The 21,347-nt window shown below is 40.6% G+C and overlaps 2 protein-coding genes across 2 annotated transcripts in view; both read right to left on the reverse strand.

Moving 5' to 3' along the window:
• Nucleotides 1–21,347, reverse strand: part of pbdc1 (polysaccharide biosynthesis domain containing 1) — a 284,354-nt gene that overhangs the window by 78,481 nt on the left and 184,526 nt on the right. The window lies entirely within an intron of this gene.
• Nucleotides 6,619–21,347, reverse strand: part of gfra2b (GDNF family receptor alpha 2b) — a 98,082-nt gene continuing 83,353 nt past the window's right edge. The window contains exons 8-10 of the mRNA XM_051378531.1: nucleotides 20,745–20,929; nucleotides 14,376–14,423; nucleotides 6,619–10,934 (exon numbers count right to left, since the gene is read on the reverse strand). Coding sequence (XP_051234491.1) covers nucleotides 10,788–10,934; nucleotides 14,376–14,423; nucleotides 20,745–20,929 — 380 coding nt within the window. The 3' untranslated portion in view covers nucleotides 6,619–10,787. The remainder of the gene's footprint in view (nucleotides 10,935–14,375; nucleotides 14,424–20,744; nucleotides 20,930–21,347) is intronic.

The following is a 21,347-nucleotide window of genomic DNA, read 5'->3' on the forward strand; positions in this document are numbered from 1 at the left end:
TTTCTGTTTCTTTGTGTTTGTGGATGTTTGGCTGTCTGACCTTAAAATAAGAAACACTGCTGATCCCAGAAATCCATATTTATAATAAAAATAAGAGAAAGTGTGTTTGTATATCCTCATTGTGTTAATATAACTACCTGTGGAGGTGGGTGTGGTTTATAGCTGCAGGAGAGAGAGAGAGAGAGAGAGAGAGAGGTGGGGGGAGCTGGTACTCATTGAGTAATCACACTACCCTTTCTTAATGCAATAGTGAGCTGGACCGGAAGACCGACACAACAGAAGGGACGAGTGCAGGAAACCTTCATGGACTTTTGAAGCGGGCTAAGTTGTATGAATTGAGCATAGCGTTAGTTCAGGCAGGGCACGAAGTCAGGCTCAGCTTTCAGTTACAGCTCATACGAGCACAGCTAGTCATAAACATACATCAGCTGATTCCTCTAAGCTTCCCATTGGATACCATACACAGTCAGCTGACAGCTCACCTGATTTCCTCAAGCATCCAATTGGCAAACATCATGCATGGCGCCTTATTTAAGCTGCTTTAGCCTGCCTGCCTATCTCTGCTGCTCCCTCTACAAGCCTTTTGCACCCACCTCCACCCCAGCTCCTCCTTTTTATGTTGTTTCTAATTAATCAATGTCATTTTCTGATTGCCATTGATGCTTGCTCTGTTCTGTACCCTGGGGGGTCTCTGCTGCCGCTCTCCTTGTCTTAAACTTTTCCATGTATGCACATGGAAGGGCAGGGAGGTGTGCTCTCCCTGCCTTAAGGTTTTCCACGTAGGCACGCGGAAGGACAAGGAGGTCCCAGAACAGAGCCATACCGCCAAATGTAATTCTGCTTGGAATATAAGATATTTTGACGAAAGTGGTCCTGACTGAAATAGTGTTTACGACTGGCAAGAAATAAAGTTGTCTTCCAATCCCTGTTATTGGTCTGTGTGCTGGGAGAACCCTCGGTAGTAGCGAGACTTTCTACATTTACTGAATAAAGTGGCATTTTATTTGCCCCGGGCAGTCCGTATCGTTGAGCCCTGTTCAATATTTAAAATCTGAATGATCATAAACACCAAACGTACAGCAAATAAAACCCATTGTTGGGTTTATGGGTTGTAAATACGTATTTTATGTTGTAATCTTTAAACCACATTTTTTAATCAGTAAACACAAATATCTGAATATTTCTGGATAATCTGAACTCAATAACTCATTATCAGTGAATATTTTACAGTAATAATATTACATTTGACCCTAATTAAATTATAATAATGATAATACTTCAGTTGTCCCCTGATCTGAAATCCAACAATCCAATCACGTCCTTAGATTCACTTTAGTAATCATAAAAGAAATATTGCATTACTTTACAAACAAAACTGTCTTTTAATCTTCATCAGTCTGAATTTGGGGGGGAAAGGACACTGTTACCACACTACAACTAGCAGTGTAACTAATTACTGTTGGCAAGATTAACAAGTAATAAATTACATGTGTTACGAACCCAACACTGCAGCCGACACGTCCATCTTTTAACTAACTGTCCTATTATTTATCATATATATTCAGCTGGAGTCCACTCAGTGTGAACGTGGTGAAACTCGTGTTCGCTCAGTTCTCACCACATATTTTGGCTTTGTGTGTTAACAGTCTGTCCGATAGCTGTGGACGGATGGACCGACTCTTCGTCTGTGTTGACATGTGTTCGTCCTGCAGCGGGGGCTTCACGTCTTCATTGTCTGCACATTTGCATCCCAATTTGTGATTGGCTCTGTGATTGGCTCTTGGCACCGTGTAGGACGCTGCAGACAGACGGACAGACTGAACCATCGGCTGAGAACTAATGAGGCAGAAGCGGCGAAGAAGGCCGTTTAAATATTCTCTTTGCATGGCTGCCGTGTCACTCTCCTCCTCTTTAATCCCGTCTGCCTGTCAGAACACCTCTGCCCTCCCTCTCTCTTGGTTGTTTCATAATTACACCCCCCAACACTTGTTGCTATAGTGACAGGCAGAGACAGAGTGTCCCTTTAGTAACAGACATTACATACATACCGTTACAAGTGCTGCTCACACAAACAGCCGAGCTACCATACGTGCTCTGTGTAATTTATCACTTATGCCAAACTGTAGTAGAGGAATTGATTACAGCTAATGCTCTGTTTGGGGGTCCTGGAGGCCCTTATTAAAGACCCTGAGAACTAATGCTCTTACGATGAACGCTGTGGTTCATGAGCACAACACACTCTGATAAACACTAGAGATGTTTGTCTTTTTGTTTGTGCGCTTCTCAAATACTGAGTCTGGAGTCTCTCTAGAGTCATTACTGGACGCGCCCGCCGTCGAAGTCCAGTGAGGCAGTCTAAAGAGCGAGAGAGTCCACGTATGGAGGCGGTGGTGGTGAATGTACAGCTCAAACAGGACTTTAACCCAGGAGACTGCTGTTGGCATGATTTAAGAATGTTACATAAGTAATGTTTTATTCAACTTTTCCTAATCTTATCCAACCCAAAGTCCACGAGATACCTACAGCATCGTATTTTAGTGGCGGTCCACTGATCGGGCAGATGGTGCACAGAAACTCTAACTACGTATGAGACATAACTCCGTCATTTAGCAACCATCAGTTACCTACTCACTGACCTTTTTGGTCCTCTTTAAAAAGAACAAACTGTCAGTGGGAGTAACGACCCGGAACAGAGAGATCAGAGATGATAAGTGCTAGCTAGCATCTTGTCAAATCAAATCTTTTAGCGACTTAGCGCCAGCTGCACTGCCACTGTTAGATGCTGAATAAGACCTGCAGAAAGACAAGATTTGACTTTGTTTGCTCTATTAAACAAAGTCGCCGCTGTACGTTGGCGTTGTCTGCAGGGTAACTGTGGCACTCGGGGCTGAAGGTAACGACACTGCGGCGGCAGTCTGGGACTCCAACCTCAGCATGATCAGGCTTTTAGTCATAACCACACAAATGAACCCTTAATGAGCGGTGACCGTCCTCAGAGGTCAGGAAACACATGCAGACCTGTGACGGCAGAGGACACTGACATTTTGAACAGGGAGTCTGCTTTTGTAAGTCATTTTGAAAAGACCTCTCTGACACAAACACACACGCACATACAGAAATAAACATGCTTAAATGTGTGAAAGCTAAAGGCTATCAGCCGGGCTGCGGGGCTCACACAGTCACTACACGAGTCAGCACAGAGATCTTTACCAACGCTGACTCTATTTTCACACAAATTTAAACTTCATTATTCGGTTTGGAGGTGGGCCGTTTGTCGGGTGTGTCAGCTCTCATTAACCGCAGCCGGGACTTCCTCCCTGCAGCCTCGCCCGCACTCACCTAACCTCATCTGGTGGCTGATTAAGGCTTCTTCCCCCAGTCCCCTCTCTGGCCACAGTGTCCTGATGGAAACAAGGTGGAGCAGTAACACTGTCGCTGCGAGCCCAGCTGACATTAATCATTACAGTAAATGTCCAACACAGTTAGACTCTTACCTTGCTTACCACCAACCTGCTCGCTGCTGCAGGAGGGAGGAGGAGGAGGAGGAGGAGAGAGAGGAGCAAAGAAAAGTAAAGAAAAGAAAAGAGATCTTGCGGGCTCTCACCCACAGAGCCCCAGCAGGGACACGGAGGAAAATATTAGATTGGTGGAAAGTACAATCCTGACGTACTTGTATTGATCGCTGTGTGTGGTAAAACGAGCAGCGATAAAAGGCCGACTGTGGGAGTTTCTTCAAATTTGGCACAAACGTCCACTTGGACTCGAGGAGGAGCTGATTAAAATTTGGTGGTTAAAGGTCAAAGGTCACTGTGACCTCAGAATGACCTTGACAAAGTGTTTTTATCTAATTTCTCAGGAATTGATGATGTAATTCTGATAAAAGTTTGACCACCAGCGTTTGAGCGATACGACGAAGAGGTTTTATATAAAATGTCAAAGGTCAACTTTCCTGTGCATCATACTGTCCTGGAAAAAAACTTTTTGGGACATTATTCAATTATTATTATTTCACAGTTGGTCTGACACTGAGGTGAGTCAAAGGTCAAAGGTCACTTCGACCTCATAATTGGTTTTTAGCCATAATTTAAGAGTGAATTCCAGGTTTCACACATGTTGACTGGGACATAATGAGTGAACAATATTTTACACACTTTGGGCTTTCATCAGGAAACACCTGGAAATGTATTAAAATGACCAAATGTTCTGGAAATTTGAGCCGCTCACTCAGTTAAACCTGGGTGGGTATTGGCAGGATAAACTGCCTGCTGACACACTTTCACCTCAGTTCAGAGCTGTTCCACCACTACATCTACATACAGCCTGTTATTAATGCTCACATTTACATTAGTTGTTCTGGCTGGTAATTGTACGTTCGATCTCTTGTTTTAATGGCTAATAGGTTAGAAGATTAATTTTCTGTATTTTATGCTCCGCTGAGGCTGAAGTGTGAGAACAGCTGCTGAAGGGAAAACTGATTCTAAGAAATGTTTCTGTAACTTAAAAATGAGTTTTTCTAAAAAAGAAAGATTTCTTATCATTATCACTTAATTTAAAAACGTTAAAAGTTTGACTTAAAACTCACATTTTATGAAGACAGTTGCCTTGAAATGAAGTGTTTTCTCCTAGAAAGGAATAAACAGTGTTACACTGATAGAGAAACAGTTAAAGAAAGCAGTGAAGCAAAGTGAGTCATGAGAGAATAATCAGCAGGATAGACAAAGTGACGAAGAAAGGTGCAAACAGATGGATCACATAAATTGAGACGTAAAGGAGGAAGAAGCAGATGTGACAGAGGGATTCAGTGTGGAAGCGGAGTAAATGGAGATGGATGTATGATTTCACACAACCTGCTATCAGTGTCGCCTGAATCAAACTGAGAGAATAAGTGCTTGGATTAGGCGGAGCTATGCCGAGGAGGAGAAGAGGAGGAGATGTAAAGGAATGACAGAGTGACAGAGCTGTGTGAAACAGAGAGATAAGAGCTGTGAAATGCACCCACACACCCCCCCACACACACACACACACACACACACACAAACACATACGGTCAGTTTTATTCTTTTTATTTAATCGTCCTTTTGATGCCCGATTGTCAGAAACGGTCCCGCCTGTCTTCCTGTCTTGGCTAATCTGTGTGAGTGTGAGTCAGTGTGTGCAGCTTTTATCAGCACTACAGTGTATCATCATCAGTATCAGCAGCTCCCATCCTGGCAGTTATGAATCACTCCGAACTTATTCAGTGCTAAATTTAAAAAAAAAAAAAACATGGAATTTTTAAAAAGGAAGTCAGGGGTCACATTTTTAAAAGCCTCTTACTCAGTTTTCTGAGTGCATTAGGGGAGGAGGGGGTCTCGCTTCACGCCCGGGAGTTAAACAATGCAGAGTGGGCCAAATAAACTGGGAAAAGGTTGCCGAGGCAACAGTAGGAACCCGAATGTAACAAAAACACTGATTAAATAACTAAAATCCTTCACTGTCTGTAAACTCCACCACATTTCAGAGAAGTATTATACGATGAGTGTGTGCTCTCATCCACAATGCTATGCAGCTAGCGCTATGAGCTAGCCTCTACCTTCCAGTGAACACAGTCGGACCCCGGACCGAATATAATCTCTAAGACCAACAGTGAATCCAGTACCGAGGCGGTTTTCTTGCTGGTTTTGGCTCCTGGCCTCCCGGGGCTGGGTCAGTTAGCTTAGCTGCACAGCTGACCCAGCTAAAGGCAGTTAGCGGTTAGCTACCGATCAATCTGTCCATCAGGAAACTCTGTAAAACACAGAGAGTTGGAACTGAGCAGCCGGAGGACGTCAGACGAGAATCCAGACAATAACACATTGGCCCTCAGAAACACTCGGCTCCGACGGTGTCAGAAGAGAGAAAGCGTTTGATTGGACGCAGCATTAGTATACGCCCCCGAGTGCAGGATGAGTCATCAACTACTTTTATTGTTGTTCAGGAAACTCTATAATAACATTTAAGAATACCTGAAAATACCTAAAAACACGAGTTCCTGTCCCTGTTGGACAGACACTGGAGGACAGGAGATGTACAGCACAGATAAAAACACTTAAATATCAATTTTTACTTCATGTGGACTTTAATAATAAAAGTAAGCTCCTGTTTCACAGTTAAATGTTTTTAATGTGAAGTTGCAGCAGTAGGAAATATTCCGTTTGCATCAGCAGTAACTTTAAACAGCATTTTTTCCAGGAATGTTGCCACAGATACCTCGTTTATAATACTGCAAATATATAAATGTGGCAGTTCTTTCATCAGTGCAATCAATCCCCATCATTCAGCAACAGACAGTGACAGACATTTATTTAAATTAAAATGAGAATCTGTTCTTTTAGTGAACCCCCTCCTGCTCCAGTAGCTTTTCTCAACATTGTTCTTCCACTTTTTGTTCTCCTCTTGTGTACAGCATTCAGCCTGATGCCCGCTGTGTATTTTCCAGTGTGGGACTGTATAAGCATTTACATTCCTCCGCTGTGGATGTGGTTGCGATGTAATCAGCAAGAAGGTTTGTAGCCCACTCTCCTGTAGCTCAGTACTGATGTTAGCCCACACATGGTGCTACCAGAGAAAATGCTCTATCACACACAGAAAAGACACAGCTGTTGTTACAGATGTTACTTTTATTTAGATCTCCAGACACATATTTCAGTTACACTGCTGTAGCGCTGTTAAACTTTACAAATATATCAGCAAATTTACAACCTCACTTCCATCTGTTTCCTTCACTCATCTACTCATTTCTCTTTCCCTCCACATAATCACAAAGTGTAAAGCTCCGCTAGCGGCTCCCAGATTCCTTACGTCCAACAGAATTAAAGGTTTGGACAGAAGAATATACTGATAATTTAGCTTTAGTAGTTGGGATTTAAAATGCAAAGTTTATCCTGAGGGTGGCGCTAGAGCAGTTTTTCCCAACCGTTGATCAAGTTATCACATTATGGCTTTGGTGACTGACCGATATATGGCTGTCAAATTATATTACTAATCAGAAACACCTGTAAATGCACTGAGTTCTGATTTGGCACGAGATACTTGAGGCATCTCACAGGGATCATTTATTGGACCCCTTTTATTCCTCATTACATTAATGACACTAAATCTTAATTTGTTTGTGTTACCTTTTGCTGATGATACTCAGTTGTTTCTTTCACGTAAACACACGTTTTTGTAATGCAAATTCTGACTTAGATTTAATTTATAAATTGTTTAAATTTAACTAATTTTCTTTAAATCTAATTTCATGATATTGACAAAAAAAATAAAAGTTATTTTACACCCAATTCTTGCCTTTTTATTGGAAAAAAATCTCAGGTCTCATCTACAAGATTTCTTGGTGTGTTACTTAATGAAATGTAAGTTGGAAAAATCCTATTATAAAATCATATATGGTTCAGTTTGTTAGTATTAATTGGTATGGTCAATAAAGTATGAAGTTTGGCTAACCACAAATGATTGATGACTCTTTATTAAAGCTTACTTTACCTATATATTACTTATTACAATACTGTTTGGGCTTCCACTTTTTCCACCGTCCCTATTAATAATTTACCTTCTCATGCCTCTAAAAATAATACAGACAAATCAATTAAATATGGAAAATGTAAGGTCTGGCAGTCTCCCTTTTAGATTATGAAAAAAACTTTTGTACAAAGTTGAAATTTGGCGTTGATATGTCACTTGAGGAATGACCAGGGAGTGCTCATCCTCTGAGGTGCATGAATGTGCTCAGTATATTTCATACCAATTGTCACATTACATTTTTACATTTCTTGTGTACGAGCGAAAATGTTAAGGTGGCACAGCACTGTCTCCTAGAAATTATGAATAAATGCAACAAATCTTTCTGAGTGAAACATAATGCCGACTGAATTATGTTTTTCTATTAACATAATAGGGAAATGTTGTTGAACGTACCTGGAAAATCACAAAAATGTTGATATTTAACTTACCAGTAAAATGTTTTTTCACTTGTTTTCCACCAAAATGGACAATCTTGCAATACTATCAACTCATAGTGACTACAGCATTATTCAAAACTCAGGAGTGACTTAAGACTTAGAAGTCTGGACACAAACTTGGTGTGACAGTCAAAAAATGTTGTCTTTGAACATAATCAATGCAGGCATTACGTTGTCAACACAACATAAGCAGCAAAATAATATAGAAATGTAATTTCTAGGAGACATGGTTGGGTGACCCTAGATGAAATCCCCAAATTTAAATAATTCATCCTTGAGTGGCCCACAGGAATCAATTGTTGGACCCCTTTTATTCCTTGTTACATTATTGACTAACCACTGAATATTCATTTGTTTTTATTTTTGCTGATGATACTTGCTTGTTTCTTTCAGATAAACACTTGTATTTGTGAGACTTATATTAAATGGTTTAAATTGAACAAACCTTTAAATCTCAATAAACATATTTTCATGATGAGGAGGTCAACCAAAAGACCGAGATACATCCTCTGGGGACTATGAATATTTATTTGACCCCTTTTATTCCATTCTTTACATAACTGGTTACTAGATCTGTTTTTATTACTTCTTGCTGATGATACTTGCTTGTTTCTTTCACTTAAACACGTGTATTTGTTTCTAAATGGTTAAAGTTGAACAAACTTTCTTTAAATCTCAGTTAGATAGGTAGTAAAAAGCAAAATTTGCCCAGATAGTGGTGCTGTGTCAATAGGATTCATCCTCTGGACCAAAGTATTAAACATTATAGACCCTTTTACCAACCGCTAGCGGGGCAATAATCATCATTCTCCCTCTTTCAAGTATGTAAGAAAGAACAGTAAAGTAAGGCCACACCATAATCACAGAAACTGATCTCTCTTTCACTTCCAGCTGATGGAGGGTAAGAGGTGACGACCCACTCGAGACAACAACCTGGTGGCCGTCTTACAGCACAAACAGGCCTTCATGTTCCACATCCTCGTAGCTTCTATGAAACATAAAAAATACCCCACAGAGTGGCCAGAGGTAAAGAACACACACACACACACACACACACACACACACACACACACACACAGATTAAACACGTTTATGGAAGCAAAAGAAAAGGACAAAGTTAGTTGAATGTTATAAGAAATTGAATACCTCATATCCCCAAATTTATAGCATTAAAGATTTTGCTCAATGAGAATTTATGTGGTCATTTGGAATTAAAAAATTGAAAACTACTGACACTGCTGTTTTTATCATCTACATCGGTGAATTAAGGATTTATTTCCACCAAACCAGAGTTGTTGATTGTTGGAAAGACTAACAGTGACGGTTTTGCAGAATTTTATTTTGTGTCCATCCATTATGAATGAAGTTACAATGAAATGTGACATAAAATTTGCGTATTTGTCTATGGAGTCTGGACAGAAACAACCAGAAACGTCTAATCGTTAATCGTTATTAAACGTAATATCACTTTCCACCAGTTTGTGGTGGGTTTCTGCAATTATCTGCGTCGTAAAATGACTGGATTTGTCAGTGGAGTCTGGCTGGTCGTAGCACCCATTTGTTTTGCGATGCTGGTGCTTTAGTGCGACATCTACTGGCAAGTACATTTCCTATACATAACCTTTAAGTATAAAATCGGAAACAAATTTAACCTACAAGTTGCTCTTTGAATGAATGTTTGAAAATGACCCTCTGGAAGCTTCAAAGAAGGCGATCCAAACCACATAAATCCTGACAGATGCTTTTCAAAGTTATATTACACACTGTACATATCCCAGTGATATTTAAATGCCAACATTAAGTCTTCAGTGATGAGATTTTTGGTATTCTGTTCCTTATAAGATTTAAATCCTTCTAGCTTTTCTTTTGCTGCCACATGCACACTGAGCATCCACACACAGCCCACGCACAAACACACACTCCCCGACAAACAAGCTCACACAACTATACACTTACAGTATGTGAAATATACACTCTTCCACTGAGACTCCGTTTTCCACATTAAATGAAGTTTGTACATAATGTTGACGACAAAATTAAGAGAAAGACCCGCAAAAAGCACACTGGTGTACAGCATGAGTGTTTGTGTCCGTGTGGGGACCCTGTTTGCCCGCTAGCGAGTTCTAAGGGGAGGGAGACAGTGTGCGTGCATGTGTGTTTGTATGTACGCCATATAGATTTCTTGCCACCAGAGAGGGGAGTGATAAACACCGTGGAAGGATCTGCCTGTCGTCTCTCTCTCTCACGTTTGCTGTCTGAGTGTGTGGTGTTGTTTTTGTGTGTATTCTTGGTGTGTGTTTGTGTGTGGTTTTGTGCTTGAGCCAAAAAGTCGCCGCGGTTTCAAGCCCGGCTGTCTCGGATCCAGAAACGCCGGAGGGAGCGAGTCAGAGCCGGAGTTGCACAGCAAACCCTCCAGACGCGGAGCATTGGAAACGAAGTCGCTGTGATCCAAAATCCCAAGAGCCTCTCTGTCTCTGCCTTTGTAGTCCATCACAAAACACACAGTCCGGCTTCTTCTTGTTCTTCCATTATTCTGCTGCAGCGTGTGTGTGTGTGTGTGTGTGTGTGTGTGTGTGTGTGTGGTGGAGAGAGACGGCTAATCTGAACGTCCTCCAGAACACTTTCTCCAAAGGCCGTTGTGGATGTTTGGTCGTCTGTCGGTTGACATTTTCCTGCAGCCGCGAGGGCGCCGGGTCACGTGACTTTCTCCGGGTCTTGCCATTTATGAGTGTGAGTGTGTGAACATGTGAGTGTGTGAACGTGTGTGTCTGTGTGTATGTGTGTGTTTGTGCAGCGTGTGTAAGTTCATATTTATGCGACGAGGAGTAGAAACGTCGGCAGGATGGAGACGCACACAGTCACAGAGAGGTGGTGGCGGAGGAGAGGAGCTGATTGCCGGCTGCTGCTCTTCGGTCCTGCAGAGTCCGGAGAGTCTATTGACCCCTGGGCCAACAGAGCCTGAGGAGGGAGGGGAGGGAGGGGGGGAGAGAGCGATGGGAGGGAGAAAGAAAATAAGAATTTAAAAAAGGCACTTTATTTTACAGTCTCAATTATCATTAATTATTATTAGTGAAGACAGAAATTATGAGTTTTCTCAACTTTCTTTGTTACAGAGTAGTTTCCTGACTGAGCAATAACTTTGTACTTACTATCCATTAACTATATTTAACTATATTTAGTTACCATCTAGTTTCCCAGTAAATCAGGTAATTAGCAGACTGTAAAATGTTTCCTGAGGTTGTTCTGAAGGTGATTCAGGAAACACAATAAATTCACCCAGTAAACATTTTATGTTGATTTTTATTGCACAATATGAAAATAGCACCAAAAGAGACCCGACGCTGTCGTCAGGTGTGATCAAGTACTGAGAGTCACATGTAAGCTGCTCTCACACCAATCAAGTGTCACGTTGTGAGAGCAAGGCCATTATTTTTAATGAAAAGTGCCTCTACGCTGGTTTGATGCTGAAATTAACTCCATAAAAATGAGTGGCCACCACAGTTTGGTGTCATATGCTGTCAAATTTGACAAATTAATTTAGATTAATTTTATAAATAACATGTTGGAACAGACGAAAGTGAGTCAGGTGCGTAGGAGTGGGATGAGTAGATGAAAAAGTTGCACAGATAAATTCCCACATACTGTTTAACTTGCAATCTAAAATCATGTTTCAGTTTTAGACCTTCATCCAGCAAACGGTTGATGACAATGAGAAGCCATCTTAAAGAGGGAGTGGCTACAACGTGCAGTAGGATGGCGTTAATGATAAACATCACCTTACAGCGTCTCTATTTAAGATGGTTTCTCATCAGCCTGATTTTTACAAGGTTTTAATTTACTACTGGTCTTTTATCTTTGTAAACTGCGCAGGAGTGACCTCCGCCCAGGGACTGCAGATAAAAAAATGAATAGATTTTAGCTTTATCTGGTACAATACATGTATTGTGCGTTGTCCCAGCTAAATAAACATAAAATAATAAAATAATTATAATATTGAAAATCTAGTATTAAAACGTCGCAAATTAATCATTTTTAACCTGCACACTAGTGACCTCCGCCCAGGGACTGCAGATGAAAATGAGCTTTTATCTGGTACAATACGTGTATTTTGTGTTGTTTCTGCTGAAATTCACTCCTCTAGTATCTTCTGCTTGTCTGCAGCCTTTAACTGTACTGTCTGATCCTCTCTCTCCCTCAGGGTTTGCTCTGTCCTCCTTCCAGGTCTCTGTGTGGTTCAGATCCTCTACAATCTATATTCTGTCATCGTAATCGTATAAACTATGATTTTCTGTTGTGAATCTGTTCTGCACACATGATATCTATTGCATGTCTGTGCCTCCTGGGAGAGGGATCTCTGTGGCTCTTCCTCTGTGGCTCTTCCTCTTCCTGAGCCAAGGTTTGTTTGGGGGGATTTTTCCTCCAGATCAGGACTCTAAGGCCCCCTGAGGCAAACTGTAAGTGGTGATTTTGAGCTATATAAATAACATTGAGGAACAATTTTACTTCAACAGATCCAGATAATTTTGATACCTTACTTTGTTAATCTCGCTTGTCGACACCAGAAATACTAGTCGGTTAAACAAATTATTATATTATTAATGTACAGTGTTGGTTAATTGTGTCTTTAGGCTGCCAACCGCCACTAGCCGGGAATACAGCGGGAACTTTCACTGTTTTCTGAGCGTTTTCTTACTTTTAGACTAGCAGACTAGTCAAAATGACAGTATCAGTACAAACTCTCCTATCTTATTGTGGAGGTGGGTGTGGTTTACAGTCAGCTGCAGGAGAGAGAGAGAGAGGTGAGGAAGGCTCCTGAGAGCAGTGCCAGGTGAGTTGATGATCTCAGCTGGTACTCATTGAGTAATCCCACTCACCTCTCTTAATGCAGTAGTGAGCTGGACCTGGAGGCCGACACAAACAACAGGAAGGACAAGTGGAGCAAACCTTCATGGACTTTTGAAGCGGGTTGTGTGAATAGTGTGTGTGGAGGAGGAAATAAAGAAAGTGGTCTGGACTGTTAACCCGTGTTGTGGGTTTGTGTGCTGAGAGAACCCATGGTAGTAGCGTGACTTGCTACACTAACCCTTCCTCCAAACCCTCGAGGAGGATCCACTCTGAGAAGATCCAACTGCACTTCATTATTTCTTCTGCAGCAGTTTGCAGCTATTTTAAAGCCTTTCTGTTTGGTGTCTTTGGCAACCCTTTGAGTATAAATACGTGTTTGCCTTCTTACCCATCCACCCCCAGCGCTTATGGCCATACAGCAGTCTGCAGAGGTGACTGCTGGGAGCTGAGAGAAAGTTCTTCTGTGGTGAAAGACGTTCTCATCCGGCTCATTAGCAGTAATGTTTTTAGTTACAACTTTTATAAGTTTAACATTTAGCTTCAAATCAAACTGAACCTTAATGTTTTCGTTGGATATATAATGTTATATATAATTATGTTCTAATGGCTTTATAAAAGAGAGCTGCATATTTTCATGTGATGATCTTTACTTTGTCTGAACTATTAAAACCTCCGACTGTGGCTAATTAAACACACAATATTCTCTGCTGCAGTGGTCAGTCAGGGCTGATAAATCTGATTCAGTTGCTGTCTGTATACATTTACATGAGTTCCTCTCACATTTTACGCCTGTAAACAGGAACAAAAACACTTCAGGAGGTCAGGATGTTCTGTGATTCTACAGATTGAATGTTTAGTGAGGAATTATTATTATTATTATTATTATTCATCCAGTCAAGACACAGATCACAATGTTATTAAGTTGAGATAATTGTCATTTTTAGCCACATTAGTGGCTCTATGGATTTGTTCAATACTTTATCATCAAATACCTGCAAATCTAATGACATTCCCATCAGCCTCAGCTGTTCTTTTTATTTACTACTAATTGGCAAATGTTAGCATGCTAACAGGCTAAACTTAGGGGCCAACGACTACATGCGAGGCTGCTTCAAAAACACAGCGGATAAACTCGTTGGGGAAAACAGCTGGTTCTCTCAGTCAAAGGTAGGTAGCTAGCTAAGTTTTAGTTTTCTTTTTAAAAATCAATTTCTCTGGTTTTTTTTTTACTCAGCTCGGAGTAAACTGTTTAAAGTTGCCCCTAAATTAATTTTAAAGAATACAACTGTTAAAATGTCTATTAGACAGTGGAGTTATTTATCGAAGAGCCGTCACACTGATAATAATGTTCTATTATCACCGCCCAGCAAATGGTTGCTGGAAAACCAAAATAAAAAAAAGAGATTGTGTGTGTGTGTGTGTGTGTGTGTGTGTGTGTGTGTGTGTGTGTGTGTGTGTGGGTGTTATAAATGCTTCTTTTTAAAAACCTGTTACTTTCATTAATTAGTTCCTGAAGCGTCAAACACAGTGAGGTGTGTAATCAAAGCTCCTCACCTCCTCGCACTCGAACTCGTCAGAGGGGACGCACTTCTGGCCTCCATCCTGTAAGACAAGCACTCATTAGGAGGAAGCATCAGAAACACAATCACTGCTCTTTCTCGTTATAACTGCAGGTTGTTGTTGTTCCCGTTTTACCCAGAATTCTTTGGGGGCTGAGTTCCAGAGGTGTTGACTGAGTTCCAAGTCATTGTTTTGAAAGTCCTTAACATTGAGTTTCAAGACCTGAACAAGTCATGATGCACTCTTTGCTAGTCAATACCATTTCAACAACAGAATGAAGGAAACGGCGTTCAGTAACGTAACTTTAGTTTCTCCTGGTTCTCTCCTTGAACCTGATTGGATGCTGTCGGTTTACACAAAGTGGATCTGCCGATGAAGAGAACTGAACTGATTCACATGTGATTTGATGAAAAAAGTAAACTCCCACTTTTTCAATATTTAAGAATATTGTGTTGCTCTCTAAGCTGATACAGAATAAAGATGTATAATGTATATGAAAGCTTCACAGAGGGAATCTCAGTTTATAGTGTGTATGTCACACACACACACACACACACACTATAGATGTACAGCACGTGTAAGTCCATAAGACGATAAAACAGGTCTGTCAAACTGTCAGAATTAAAACAGGGCTTCTCAGACGTTAAATTAGGAACAATAAAAGTGATGGTCTTAACACCCATGAGAGAGCCAGGTATCTATTTTGGGAAACATTGAAGAGATCATTAAAAGAAGAAATCCAGAAACTCGTCACTGGTTTCGGCCTCTGTTCAAACAGTCAAGTAGCTTCGCTGTGATTGAAATGCAGAGCAGTAACACACTCGCACTCACACACTCATTTATCTCCTCCATCAGTCTCTTTGTCAGCGCTTCATTAGCATATCTCCTCCCGGTACCTGGGTGGGAGAGCCAATCAGATCTTATCGCCCGACTTGGAAGGAAGAGAACTCTTTTCAGGGACGAGAGCAGAAAGAGAAAACGCAGCACGCCAGATCGTTATCATCTCCTCTGAAATATACATGTGCAAATCCACAAATATGCATCCATGTGCCAGGTTGTTATAGTACTCATTAAACCAATGCGGATGAATCATTATCATATTGACTATTACTGCAGTAACCTCTCCTGACACCGAACGCCTCTGCAGGTCTGTTTCCTGTAAACTGACTGCTCAGCACAGCGCACACAGAAATGATAGCTATATTCATGTGCTTTCGGAAAATGATACAATTCAGAAAACAAATTTTACAGCAGCATGCATGAGATAATATACAGCATCCAGAGGGACGCCGTGTTTCTGCATCTCTCTATCTCCGTCTATCTGTTTTCCTGTCTGTCTCTTTTCAGATGTAACTTCATCTCTGCTGCTGTGGGACTTCGGAGGTTTCACATTTACTGGAAATGCGCACACGGACATTCCAGGTATTTAGAAATGGTTTTTCAAAGCGCTGACAGAGGGCAGTTTGCAGGTGCAGCCATATTGCTTCGTGGACCCGATGGAGGGCCGCTGGGTGAAGTCAGGCTGTGGGTTAAATTGTGTTCATATTATCATTTACCTCAGTGTTTCTTAAATTGTAGGTCCTGACCCTGAAGTGGGCCACAGAGCTTTTACCTGGGGTTATGTTTTATTTTGGCAGAGTTAACAATATGGTTAACGTCGTAGGTTTGGTTTCAGAAATGGAAAATATGAGGAATATAAATGTCATTTTCTTTATTTCTATACATTTCTATCATCTGAAAAATTAGGATTATTTTGCATGGTTGTTATACTCAGAAATGAAAAGTCACACCCGTAATTCACTGCCACTACAACACCACCACCTCAGACCTAAACAATGGGTGCTACAGCCAACCAGACTCCATTCACAAAACCAGTACCAATTGTACCTTGCAGAAAAAAATGTATAGTTAAAACTCACCAAAACCGTCTTTGTTAGTCTTACCAACAGTCACCAACTCGGAGAAACTCCTTCATTCACTGAGTTAGGTGATAAAATAGCAGCAAAATGGGCTGCTGTGGCTAATGTTAGCTAAATGTGTTTGCTAAAGTGCGTCCACCTAATGTTTCACAATGTTATGTGTTGCCTTAAGGGCGTGGCCATTTCAAAACCAACTTAGCAAAGCACATATATACATACTTAGAACTGCAGAACCTGAGTGAGAATCATCATGTTTTTAGGTTTTCTTCAGTATCACAGTAATCCAGTGATAGTTGTGTGTATGTCAATGAGTCCACTGCTAACAGGAGCTGCTAACAGCTAATTCGGCTTCTTTTAATGGACATCATTTGACAAAATGTTGTCAAAGTTGTATCCCACAGCTAACTCACTGACTCCATGGCAACATACTTCCCGTTTACAGCCAGCAAATGATGGGAACTGTAGTTCCAAAAATTCGAGAATCATTATCAAATAAAAGCAAGACAAATAAAATAATACACTGTAAAACCCGATAAGCTGTAACTTAAATTGTTTTTTTTCTATTAACCCGATTTTGTTAAGTTAAAAACATTCTTGATTAAGTGACATTAACTTCATTTTGTAATATTTATTTGTACAGTAAAAAGTACTTAAGTAGGAATGTTTCTGTAACTTAAAACAATTACGTTAGTGTGACTTAACATTTCTACTAAAAGCTGCTTAATCAAGAATGTATTTTGTTGTACTTTAAAATGTGTTTCTGTTGCCTTAACTCCTCCATCTCTGCAGTCTCAGGAGAATCCTGGACCTCAGATGAAAGAGCCCAACCCCAGTCTCCTCATACCGGTCCAGAACCTACTAATCTGCACTCTGATCTCAGGAACATCTGCGCCACCTCAGTCGTGTCAGCTGAACGGAAGATTGCCAAATCCCAAAAAACCCTGCTGTGTACTGAGCGAGCCTCTGGCACCAGACACCGTCCTGCAGGCTCAACATAAAGGGAAACAGCATCGACCCCGAGGCATGGCTGCGTTTAGGGACGCATCACAATGAGCTGTGGGAGGGGAGGAGGGACACTGCAGCTCCGACTCTGAACGGCCAAAACAGGCGCTGCTGCAAGAAGTAATGGCATAAAATACACCTGAATAATGACAAGGTTTCGATCCTAGAGGACCTGACGATCATCTATCTGGGATCAAAATGATGTTTTATTGTTAGTAATTGTGCCGATTTTATTGGGTTTTTAAAGCTGTTTTCTGACAAGAAAGTACAATGATCAACTCCTAGGATAAAACATAGACAAATTTTTAAAGTATCGCATTCGAAACGTTTGAGAGAAATGGCAAAATTGTAACAAACTTCCTCAATTTCAATCTTTATGGATTCTATTGATCAGTATACACTGTATCTTTATTGATTATTGATCAGTATACACTGTATCTTTATGGATGATATTGATCCTGTATTGACAGTCAGACTGTGGACATATGACGGCCTTTAGCTCGTGTTTCTAGAGTTACGTGTTGTTACGAACACGTTAGGAATTGTTAGAATGTGATATTTCTTAAAGGGAGTTTGGTGCAGGGAGCTTTTAGTTGGATTCAAACTGCTGATATGGATCATTGTTAACGTTTAGTCTCCACTACAGAAACACTAGCTAACTGCTGAAGGCTGATCAGGTTGTATGATGTTGACGCCGGCTGATTATCAGCTTTTCTAACGGCAGTTTGCTGTAAATGGTTTCTCTTCTGTGTGAGTTTTTCCTGTGCTTGTTATTAATGGTGTTATTATTGATGAAACATAGTTTAGAGACAGACTCTGGCATAGTATCTTTCTGTTGTTACTAACTTTACTTCTTCCCCTGAGTTCTTGTGATTTCTCGTCTCGCAGGTTCTCATGGATCCTGGTGGAGCCTCCTGCCATGGTCCTGCTTGACCGCCATTGCTAATATCACTGATATTAGTGTTATTATTGTTATTAATATTATTATTAATACAGTTACTATTATTACTATTGTCACTGTTCATTGTCCCCCATCGTTGTTGTTGTCGTTGTCATCGTCTTCTTCATGTTCATCATCATCAGTCACTACTATTAGTGTAGTTGTTGTTGCTGGGCGTCTGTCTGTCTGTCTGTCTGTCTGTCTGTCTGTCTGTCTGTCTCTCTCTCTCTCTCTCTCTCTCTCTCTCTCTCTCTCTCTCTCTCTCTCTCTCTCTCTCCCCCCACCCACCTAGAGCCGAAGGGTCTGTCCTAGGTTTCTGCCTCTTAACAGGCAGTTTTCCACCATGAGCAAGGTGCTTGCTCATGGTGGTACTGTTGGGTCTCTGTAATTAATGTTATAAAGAGTTCGGTCTAGACCTGCTCTATTTGAAAAGTGTCCTGAGATAACTTCTGTTATGAATTGGCGCTATACAAATAAAATTGAATTGAATTGAATTGTTGCAACAGAAAAAAACATAAGTTAATCTCCACAACAAAGTCTGTATAAGATAGTTAAAAAATATAGCATTTGAGTGAAATATCTCTACATCCAGTCAGACTGTATGCCGAGGTATTCTATAATTCATGCTTTAAATCTCTTATATAATGGATAGCAATTTATATTGGCCTTTAACCTCCAGCCTTACACCTCTTCCCTGTACATAATGGATGGGTTTCCACTTTGCCTGGAAGCAGGCAGGATAACGCTAATGTGTGTGAAGGTGACGAAGAGCAAACCACATAAATCTGTTCTGCTCAGACCTCCTCACTCGTGTCTGGATGTGCACCGTCTGCCTGTTTCTCTTTCCTGTACTCGGTTGGTCACGTCTTCTGATAAATACAACACAAAACTGTTTAACTGATGTTCTGTCCAAAGACAGAGAACAGCGACTACAGAGGCAGTGAAACTGAATCAAAACCTCTCCATCTGTCGCACTCTTCTTCTCAGTTTCATTATTTCACCCAAAGAAATGTCTGGCAAAATCCTACATAATGCCTAAAAATGCAAATAACCGCACTGTGCCACGGACTGTATATGTGAGCTGAAAACACTATCTGCAAACTAAATGTGTTCTTTCTGCTTTCTCCTTTTAACTACTTTAACAAAATAATGTTTATTGAGATTTTTTTTTTGCAGTCCATTTAATTTATCACTGAATCCATGTTATCTTTCTCTATATATCATTAATCTAGTCTTCAGTATATTGAAACGTGATTTTAAAGGTAGCTTAACCCACTAATTGCTTAAATTAACTGTTTGCTAAGCCCTCTCCCCAGACCAGCCTGGTTTTATTAAATGGTGTATGAATAATTAGTTTTTCACATGTCATTTCATGCCTTTTCTACTGACTTATATTGTGCAGAGGTGGTGTGTCTTTTTACAAATGAATGTCAGAAATAAAAATCAGGTGACATCGCGTAAAGAGCAACAGTCCACATACGCAGCAGGTGGTTGCGAATGGGTCGAACAAAGAGCACTTTCACCTTTCCGTAGGCTGCAATCGGTGCCCTGTGTGAGGCCAAAAGTCAACATTGACTTATTTGTGGAACGTATTAACTTCTGTCACATACGAAACTTAACTTACTGACGTATGTAACTTAAATGACATAAATAATATAATATATTTTATCCCTAACCATGTTGTTTTTCTAAACTTAAAACTGCGACCATTTCGCATCACCTGACTATTGTTACCACGACAAAGATCACCTTCGTCCTTCCTGCACGTCCAAAACCTATCAAATGTGCCATCTCTAATGGTGTTAAATAATGCTCAAAATGTTAGTCCACAAGTACCCTTATATTTATGCATACCGCCACCTGCTGGTGAGTCTACGTATGCACCCCTAAGAAACCCACATAACGTTTGATTTCTTTTCCTTTCTTAATATTTTGTGAGTTTATTTTGAACCAGAACTGACCCGTTAACCGAAGTTATCTCCAAGTCAAGTCCGGACCCGACCTGTTAACATAAGTCCTGTTACTGTCCTGCTACACACACAGTCATATATTTACTTGCGTAATTATAAGGGTAACATGTAGAAACATGAATTAAAATCATAATAACTTAACTTAACCGTTTGTCTGAATCAGTCACCGACTGCTGCTGCTGCGTCCACACAGCCGGACACTGATGTCAGTTAAACTTTGTCAGTTTGCTGAATCCATCTCCACACACAGTTTTAAACCATCTGATGTCCTGGCATACAATCTTTCTAACCAGTTATAGCGTCCTTGTGTCCTCCTGTTTTGGTGGTTTGAGGGTTGTGTTCTTGAAAAGGTTTGTGCTCCTGCTGCAGCTGTTTCCTCAAAGACGACGTGTGAGCTTTTTACAATAAAAGAAAGTCCGGATGGCTGATTTGGCTTTATAATAGTTAGCTGATAAAATATATTGTGCAGATATTGTTTTTTTAATTTTTGTTCTCTTACATTTAAGACCATAAACAATAGAAGAAAACTCACCTGCAGGTTAGCACATGTGGAAAACATACAAGCACTGTCCATGGGTTTGATTGCGTTGCCGTGTAGAGAGGGAGCAGGTTTGGAGATGATTGGTGGCTGGGCAGGGGGTAAGAAGGTGGACGATGGCTCGGTTACAAGAAGAGTGCCCCCCTCTGCGCCGTACCCAAACGACTGGATGGCGTTTTCTGTGATGGATAAAGAGATAAAGAAAGAGTAAACATGAGAAACATGCCAAGAGAGAGCAGCAGAGGGGAGATGGTTATCAATATGAGACCCTCTTTAAACCCTCTATTATCCAAATTACACTGTGACAACAAAATTATTGTTTGCTCACCAAGAAACAGTCACTCATTTCAATTCCTGTCTTTATATTTACTTGGGGTGTAATCTGTATCTGAATCAGTTTATTACATAAGAATATCTACATTTTGTATTCATACCCAAAAAGGTGAAGGCCTGCCTTCTTGCTGCTCACAAAATATGAGTGTCAGTCCACCTTGAATAAAACTACGATGATATACGGTAACATTTCGATAAAGTTTCTTTTAAAACTGGAGGTTGTGTATATAATAGGAGGAGGCCATGGTGAATGTAAAGCTGGTC

This window comes from Dicentrarchus labrax, unplaced genomic scaffold, assembly GCF_905237075.1.
Source record: "Dicentrarchus labrax unplaced genomic scaffold, dlabrax2021, whole genome shotgun sequence".
Classification (NCBI taxonomy): domain Eukaryota; kingdom Metazoa; phylum Chordata; class Actinopteri; family Moronidae; genus Dicentrarchus; species Dicentrarchus labrax.